Source organism: Gekko japonicus, unplaced genomic scaffold, assembly GCF_001447785.1.
Source record: "Gekko japonicus isolate JY-2015 unplaced genomic scaffold, Gekko_japonicus_V1.1 scaffold1414, whole genome shotgun sequence".
NCBI classification, from domain to species: domain Eukaryota; kingdom Metazoa; phylum Chordata; class Lepidosauria; order Squamata; family Gekkonidae; genus Gekko; species Gekko japonicus.
The window spans coordinates 204,430-213,994 of record NW_015167580.1 but is presented as its reverse complement, the minus strand read 5'-3'; the positions used below and the strand labels follow the sequence as shown (position 1 = coordinate 213,994).

The 9,565-nt window shown below is 45.4% G+C and overlaps 1 gene segment (V, D, J or C); it reads right to left on the bottom strand.

The window, feature by feature from the left end:
• Nucleotides 1-8,082: 8,082 nt before the first annotated feature.
• Nucleotides 8,083-8,625, bottom strand: LOC107112692. The segment is given in 2 exon segments: nucleotides 8,083-8,402; nucleotides 8,563-8,625. Coding segments are annotated over 2 exon segments (366 nt in total).
• Between the last annotated feature and the right edge of the window lie 940 nt (nucleotides 8,626-9,565).

The window sequence follows — 9,565 nt, the reverse complement described above, 5'->3', positions numbered from 1 at the left end:
AGGAGGAGGAGGAGGAGGAGGAGGAGGAGGAGAAGAAATAGTAGTAATAGTAACTGGGTGACAGGTATAAGGTTTTCAAAAGTGTTTTTGCTGCCAACCAATCTCAGGTGGCAACAGGTATGTATTTCATATATGGTGGAAGGGGATTCTACATACATGTCGAATCATCTCTTTTAAGGATGCTGAATGTGTATTCACACCACTAACACCACACTGTACCCCCATACAGAGGATAGACTTCTGTTTACATATAGGTAGAGGGGGGTTAGTTGCCAGGAAGGACTAGTTAGAGTCAAGATGCATAAGTAACTGAGCAATAAGTATAACTACGACTGGATTAATGCAGTTGGTAAGACTTATATGCTAAAGATGCCAATGTATTCAAACTTAGTTCTCACACACATGCCCCTTGAATCATCTCTTTTAAGGATGATGAATGTGTGTTCACACCACTACTACCACACTGCATCCTCTACAGATAACAGATCTGTGTTTAACTGATGTAAGGAAGGGGATAGATGGAATTACATTTATTTGAACTGCCCCTGAACTTATAGACATTGATCCTAAAAGCTACACAAAGCTGAAATGCGTATTTGGAAAATAAGTAATCCAAATCCAACCTAAAGGAACTCTTTTATTAACCTCAAGCTGGAAGCGAAAATATATTTTCTTTTAATTCTGGTTAGAGTTACCACCAGCTCTGGGTTGGGAAATCCCTGGAGATGTGTGGAGGCAGGGCTTGGAGGGGGGAGGGAACTCAGCAGGGAACATGGCCATACAGTGCACCTTTGAAAGCTGCCATTGTCTTCAGGGGAACTGATCTCTATTGTCTGGAGATCAGAAGAAGAAGAGGAGAAGAGATTGGATTTATACCCCATGGCCCTTCACTACCCAAAGGTGTCTCAGAGCGGCTTACAAACTCCTTTCCCTTCCCCTCCCCACAACAGACACCCTGTGAGGTAGGTGGGGCTGAGAGAGCTCTGACAGAAACTGCTCTTTTTCAAGAACAGCTCTTATCAGAACTACGGCTTGCCCAAGGTCATCCAGCCAGGTGCAAGTGGAGGAGTGCGGAATCAAACCCGGTTCTCCCAGATTAGAGTCCGCGCACTTAACCACTACACCAAACTGGCAATAGCAGGCGATATCTAGGCCCCACCTGGAGGTTGGCAACCGTACTTCTGGTCAGCACCCAAATTGGCCACGTCTGATTTTTATTTTTGGTAGTGTCACAATATCAGTGAGTGAACACTGCTTTCACTTCCCAGTCGTCCAGTGTCATAATGAAGTTTCTGTAGAGGGTCATGATGAGAAATAGTGAGTCGCCAGGTACACACTTGAAAAGCAGCTTGTCCAGCCACTATATTTATTTATTTATCTAATTTATACCCCACACTATCTGCTGGAGCAGGCTCTGGGCAGCTTACATAAAACTTAGCCAATGGTTGTACCATACAGCATCATTGCTGATTGCTAGAAATGCCGTGCACAGAAGTACCAATCGCATTACTTGTTTCTTGACTTGAGATGTGCTATCACTCTACATTAGCAGTGATACTCAGTGTATGTGCCATTCTGGCCAATGGCCATTAGCCTCTTGGTGGGAATGGGCAAGTGGGCAGAAGGTAGGCTGGGGACACAGGCAGAGATGTTGTGAATACTGAAAGCACAAAATGAATGGAAACTGAATGAAAGCAGAAAACAAATGGAACAAATACACAAATCCGGGCATCAGCTTCACTGACAAATATCCTGTCCACAGCAGGGTCATTCTTTCTTGTCAGATGGCAATGCTACCAGCCTAAAGAATCACAGATCACATTAAGCTCTCGAAAGCCCCCACCCAGGAGAGGATGAGGGAAGGTTTTTGTCTCAGTTCCTCATTACATCTTACCACTGTGAGGCGTGCTGTCAGTGCTAGAATACATGTAACAGTAATAATCTGCCTCATCTACAGCCTGGAGACTGTTGATGGTTAAATAGCCGATGTTCCCAGAGGTGGATGCTGTGAATCGATTCGGGAACCCTTCTCCTCTGCTGCTGCAGCCCGTACAATGGACAAAGCGAGGGGCCTCCCCAGCTTTCTGCTGATACCAGTAAATGGTGTTGCCATCATTGTTGACAGTGCAGGACATTCTTGCCGTTTGCCCTGTTGCCACAGACTCTGAGGCAGGCTGAGTCCAAGGTGACCTGGAACTGACACCTGTACAAAAAAGGAGAGGGGAAAAACAGAAAAACCTGACCTTAGTGTATCTTCTCTTCTCATAAATAACAAACTAGAGTTCTGTGTTTTAATTTAAAATGAAGCATGTTTAACTAAAATAGCTTTCAGATGGGTTGGGTAAAGTTAAGTCCTCCAAACCCTTACCTGAGCTGTAACTAAGGAGTGTGAGGAGGAGCAGGGCCAGGGCCATCTTGCACACCTAAATGATCTTTCAGAGCTAAAGGGGAACCTGACTGAGACCTTCCCGCTTCTCTCTTAAAACCATCAGGAATCTAAAAAAAATTGTTATGCAAATCTGTTCAGAGCCATTAGTATTGAATACATGGCACACCCCCTGTCAAGCAATTTCAAATTTGTGTAAAGAGCCTATTTTTAAAAAAAGAAAGAAAGAAAAGAATGTATGCTTGCTTGTCTTCTCCCGGGTGAAAAACATTGCACCCAGCCAGTGCAATAGTGTGAACCAGGAAGTTACTGGTTACAACAACCCTGGAGTGGATTGGCTCATGAACCGAAGTTCGTGGCAAGTCGACCGGCACAAACTTTTTACAAACTTCCAAACTATTTGTTGTGGCTCGTGCTGGTTGGTGAGTGGATACATTTCTATTCAGGCTATCTCTGCTCAATCAAAATGTTTACCAAGCTCAACTCAAAATAATAAATTGCACTAAAACTATTTACCAAACTTCTTGCCAGGATCAAGAAGCCCCCCCCCCAAATGCTGGTCTTCCTTTGTGTTCCTTTTCTTGCACAGAGCTTGTAAAGTCCACCACCTTTGCTGGGATTTGTTGTGACTCTGTGCTTTGAGGGCAGTCCTTTTAAGCTTGCAATGCTAGTGGCACTGGGTTCTGCTGGGCATTTTGCTCATTGTAACTAAAGAATTTTCTGGTTTGCCACAGTAGCACTGGGATCTTCTGGGCACTAGTACCTTGCATTGGTTCTTCTGGGTTTCCACCCACCCCCCAGTTGAATTGTGATTCTGTACTTCACATCAGTCCTGTTGATCTGGCATTGCCTCAATGGCACTCGGTTCTGTTGAGCACTAATACATTGCACTGGTTCTTCTGGGCTTGCAAAGCCCCCCCTTGCTTGGATTGTGATTCTGTGCTTCACATCAGTCCTGTTGAGCTGGCATTGCCACAATGGCACTGGGTTCTACTGGGCACTAGTGTATTGCACTGGTTCTGCTGGGCTTATGAAAATGCTCACCCAACCTTCAGTTTCTACTTCAGAGATTCTCTGGTTTGACCTTAGTCCTGTTGGGTTTGCACTGCCACTGTGGCGCTGGTTCTGCTGAGCACATTGCACTGGTTCTGCTGGGTTTGCAAAAATGCCCCCTACCTTCAGTTTCTACTGCAGAGATTCTCTGGGACTTCAGTTCTATTCTGCTGGGCTTCTATTGCCCTTACTTTTGGGCACCATCTTTTGGGGGGGCATAACAAGGACCCCAGAAATCCAATCTTCACCAACTTGGAGGGCAGCTAGAAGAGAGTCAGCTGTAGATCTCCTGTGAGTTTGGTGTCTCTAGCCTGCCAGGGGGCTGTTCTACTCCATTATGAACCTCATGAACTGAACCTGTTCGTTTGACATCTAAAAGTTCATGATGGTTTGTGGGTCGCACATGCCATGAACCAAAAACCAAACCGCATTTTCCCACTTCATGCCCATCCCTATGTATGAATTGCCTTTTGCACTCTGCAGCTGGGTGATTGAAAGGCACTGGTTAAGGTATGCTTTCTAGTGATTCTGGAGTCCCCACTCTCGAAAGGAAGAGTGAAGGTTTTTGTCTCAGTTCCTCATTAGCTTTTACCACCGTGGAACTGGTTACCACTGCCGTACCATTTTACGCAGTAATAATCTGCCTCGTCGCCAGCCTGGACTTTAGTGATGGTTAAATAGCCAACGCTTCCAGAGACAGAAGCTGTGAACCGATCGGGAATCCCTTCTCCCCTGCTGCATTGTACACAATGGAGAAAGCGGGGGGGCTGGCCAGGCTTCTGTTGATGCCAGAAAACATAGTGCCCATCACTGTTGATAGTGCAGGAGAGTTTTGCTGTCTGTCCCAGGGACACAGATTGTGAGGCAGGCTGAATCCAAGGTGGCTGTGAACTGACACCTTGACAAAACAGGGGAAAAAACCAGAAAACATACAGCCTTACAAGGTTTTCCATGCTCTCTGGATTATGTCTTCATGATATACACATAGTACAAACAGGTTTTCTGTTGAACTATGTAAAGTTAGTAGCCCACGTCTTTACCTGATTGGTAACTGAGGAGTGTGAGGAGAAGCAGGATCCAGGCCATGGTGAAAATCAATATGAGGTTGTTCCTCAACCCAAAAGACATCTAGTTATACCTCCCCGCCTCCTTTTGTAGACAACCCCAAGAATTCAAGAATCACCTGCCATGCAAATTTGTTCATGTGTCCTGGCTTTGCTAGAAGGGAACACCTCCAATGATGAGATGGGACATTTCAGACAGGACAATAAACCTAGAATATATTTGCATGAAGGGAGTTTCTTTTGAAAGAAGAGAGAGGTTTCCATGTTTTGTCCAGAATGAAAGTGACGCTGCAGTAGGACAACTCACAATAGTAAACACTGGTTTGCAGAATTGAGGATGAAGTGCAGCAATATATTTACCTGCCAGGGGGTAACCCAGAGGTGGAGGAGTTTGTCGGAGAGAATCAGAGGGCCAGAGCTGGAGTAGGATTCCCCGTAGAATACTTTGTATGAGCAGGGGCATACTGGCCATTGACACATAAAGCTGTTGTACAGTGAATCAGTCCTGTGGTCCATCAAGGTCCATATTGCCTACCCAGACTGGCAGCAGCTCTCCAGGGTCTCAGGATGAGCTCTTTCACATCACCTACTGCCTGGTTCTTTTCACTGGAGATACCAGGGATTGAACCTGGGACCTTCTGCATGCCACACAGATGCTGTGTCACTGAGCCACGGCCCCTCACTATTAAGGCCATGGGGGGAAGTCCTGGTAGGCCTCTCCTCACCTTCCTGCATGGTCCACCACTACAAGAGGTAACAACCTCCTCTCCTCACCCAGACCAGTCTCACACATGGCAAAAGCCTCCTCACCCTCATTTGGTTGGCCTTGCAGTAAGAAGAGAAGAAGAGATTGGATTTATAATCCGCCCTTCACTTAAAGTCTTGGAGTGGCTTCCCCACAACAGAGATTCTGCAAGGTAGGTGGGGCCGCTGAGAGAGGTCTCAGAGAACTGCTGTTGAGAGAACTGCTCTGTGAGAACTGTGGCTGACCCAAGGTCACCCAGCAGCTGCATGTGGAGGAGTGAGGAATCAAACTCAGTTCTACCAGATTAGAGTTTGCACATGTAACCACTATACCAAACTGACCTCACCACTAATCAACTCTTCCTCCTTTGGAGTCATGATGAGTGAGGAGTATGGCCAGGGAGGGATTGTCACCTTTTCCCAGAGCAGTTCTGGCTTCCCAAACCTCCCCTGTCTCCAAGCCCTTACTTCTCGTGGCCAACTTATTTCCAGTTTCAGAGGCAGTTTGGTAGAGCTGAACAGGTTTAAAAACTCACCTGGGTTTTAAAAATCTCTAACAGTAACCCTACAGGAGACGACAGGTATGCTTTCTGTATGTGGTAGGAAATTCTAAATATGTGCCTCCTTCTTTTAAGGATGATGAACGTATGTTCACACCACTACCCCCATACTCTGTCCCTGTACAGAGAACATATCAGCATAGAACTGATGGATAAAGATACATGGAATTACATTCCTTTTCTCTGTCCCCCAAACTTGTGGATATTGATCCTAACAGCTACACAGAGCCAAGATGTATGTTTGGAAAGAAACTAATCAAAATCCAATACAAACCGAACCCTTAACTCCAAACCCTAACTAAGCCAAATGACATTTGAAATGTTATTTTTTTCTTTCTGGATAGCAACCACACTGGCCCTCAGTTTGCAAGATCTCAGCAAGGCTGTTAAAGACAGGACATTTTGGAGGACATAATCCATAGGACTTCCATAAGCCAGAAGTGGCTTTATGTCACATGACACACACACAAAAAACACTCCCCCACCCCCAGGTTCCTGTGCATATTCAGAGCCATTGTGTAAAATATCCCGCCAAACTGACTTTCACTCAAAACATTCCAGCTCTGCTAGGAACAAATGCATAATTCTGGTACCATCCCAGACTCCAGAAGTAAAATATCCTGGCTGCACCATGGCCACTCTTCCTCATTGGTCAGCAATCCTACCAGCCTAAAGAATCAAGACTCTGGACTGAAGGGGGTCAACTGTAAAACAAACAGCACCACCTTACTGGCTACAGGGAACATAAACTGGAGGGTGGGATTAATGAGAAGGAAGTGGGTGTACTGGGACAAAGCCAGCCTCCGTCAGATGAAGGCTCACCTAGGGCTTATGTGGTTGGGTCTCTGTGCATGAGTAAGCCAGAAATACCAGAAACAAAATTGCACATCTTCATTGAACCATTTACTGCTTCAGTTTGCAGGTGCACTCTGGGCACGCTCTATTGATAATTTAAATCTAATAAATGTGGTGGAAGGTGGACCAACATTTCCCCCTGCAGGCAAACAGAAGCAGCGCAAGCAGCATGCAAGATGTGATGAGTAACTTCCAATAAACAAAACCAAAAGCCCTCTAATGCATCGAGAACCAATGGAGTGTAATGTATAAATTAGTGGACTACAACCCTTGATGATCCAGGTTCAACTCTTCTCTTCTACCATGGAAGTTTGCTGGTTGGGTGACTTTGGGCCTGTCACAAACTCTGAATCTGGCCTAGCTTGCAGGCTTGTTGTGGTGGAAGAATGGAGGCCAGGAGAATGATGTTCTAAGCTGCTTTGCGTCCCAACTGGGAAGAAAAGCAGGATATACATAATAAATGCAAATGCATCTTATATTAAGATGAGCTAAAATAGCACAACACATTGTGCAAGCTTTGAGTTCTCCAGAACTCATCACTGGGTTGAATGGTAAAAAGGGTGGAGAAACCCCCATTTTTTTGGGTCACGGTGTTCAGATCTCTGTGCCTGTAGGATGTCTGTAGCTGACTTCAGTGGGCTTAAAATGTAGCTACCTGGTATCAGACTGTGCCCCTGATAGCGAGACTGTGTCCCTCATAGCCTGAAGATGCAAAAATGGAAGCCAACCAGCTGGAAACATTACAACTAGTTGCTTCTCTTTTTGTTTCACCATCCCAGCATTTATATAATGGTACCAATGAACAATTATCAGAGATGCTGGCATTCTACCAAATTCTACAGCATTAGATCCGCCTAACCATTACAGAGGAAGCAGATCCATTGGTCTTGTAGAGCAGACTCAGCGTCACTATGGCTAGCAGCAGTGAATGGACATGTCCTTACTTTGACTCCTGGCAAGTTTGTTCTCTTCAGTGTCACTTGTGAAAACAGTGTCATATGACTGGATACCTACTTACAAGGCACATATGTGCTTCCTAACCCTGTGTATATCCCTTGTCACTATAGAAACGGGGGGGCATTTGCAGGGGGGAGTTGGCCAGAAAATCTCCTATGCAATATTACTCTGCTGCCTTTTTAGTGTAACCTACACACACACATGCTGTCTGTAAACTGGTTTGGAGGAAGAAATGCATGCTGGAACAGTGGAAAAGAGGCCTGTTTGTACAGTCATTGGCTAAGAACCCTCCCCTGTCCACCCTAAAAGTCCGTCCCCCCTAGAAAGGTGGCATATGAATGTATTCAATAAACTGCCCTGCACTCTGCAAGTGCATGATTTCAACAATCCCTGGAACAGCTTGTGTTAAGGTCTCGAAAGCCCCAATCTGGGAAGGAATGAAGGTTTTTGTCTCAGTTCCCCATTAGATTTTACCACTGTGAGGCATGCTGTCAGTGCTAGAATACATGCAACAGTAATAATCTGCTTCATCTCCAGCCTGGACACTGGTGATGGTTAAATGGCCGATGTTCCCAGAGGTGGATGCTGTGAATCGATTTGGGAACCCTTCTCCTCTGCTGCTGCAGCCCGTACAATGGACAAAGCGAGGGGCCTGCCCAGCTTTCTGCTGATACCAGTAAATGGTGCGGCCATCATTGTTGACCGTGCAGGACATTTTTGCCGTTTGCCCTGGTGCCACAGACTCTGAGGCAGGCTGAGTCCAAGGTGACCTGGAACTGACACCTGTACAAAAAAAGGAGGGGAAAAACAGGAAAACCTGACCTTAGTGTATCTTCTCCTACATAACAAACTAGAGTTTTGTGTTTTAATTTAAAATGAAACATGTTTAACTAAAATAGCTTTTCAGATGGGTTGGGTAAAGTTAAGTCCTCCAAACCCTTACCTGAGCTGTAACTAAGGAGTGTGAGAAGAAGCAGGGCCAGGGCCATCGTGCGCTCCAAAATAATCTTTCTGAGCTAAAGGGGAACCTGACTGAGACCTTCCCTCTTCTGTCTTAAAACCATCAGGAACCGCAAAAAACGTTGTTATGCAAATCTGTTCAGCACCATTGGTTTTCAATAAATGGCACACCTCCAGTCAAGAGATTTCAAATTGGTGTGAAGAGCATATTCTGAAAAAAGAAAAAGAAGGTATGCGTGCTTGTCTTATCCTGAATGAAAAGCATCACTCTCAATCAGTGAGATAGTCTGAACCAGGAAGTTACTAGTTACAACAAGCCTGGAGTGGATCAGCTCATGAACCGAAATTCATGGCAAATCAACTGGCACAAACTTTCCATAAACTTTCAAGCTATTTGTTGTGGTTCATGCTGTTTGTTGAATGGATACATTTCCATTCAGGCTGACTCCACTCAATCAAAACATTTACCAAACGAAAAAGAATAAATTGTACATGAAAAAGTCCCTCCCCCCGCCCTTTTGCCAGTGTTCCTTTGTATTTCCTTGCAAAATCCATGCCCTTTGCTGGGATTTGCTGTGACTCTGTGCTTTGACAGCAGTCCTTTTAAGCTTGCATGTAACAGTAATAATCTGCTTCATCTCCAGCCTGGTCATTGGTGATGGTTAAATAGCCGATGTTCCCAGAGATGGATGCTGTTAATTGATTCGGGAACCCTTCTCCCCTGCTGCTGCAGCCCGTACAATGGACAAAGTGAGGGGCCTGTCCAGTTTTCTGCTGATACCAGTAAATGGTGTTGCCATCATTGTTGACGATCATGCCAGCTTTTAGCATGTTAGCTAAATGGAAGGCATTGGCTGATGGGGGGAGGGGGAAGAGGCAGCAATATTTTGGCCTCACCCTTATGGCCTAGACACCTGCCACACATCTGACTCCTTCCTTGAGTATTTGTATTCTCTGTAAGGCAGAAAGTGCTGCCATGTTGTTTG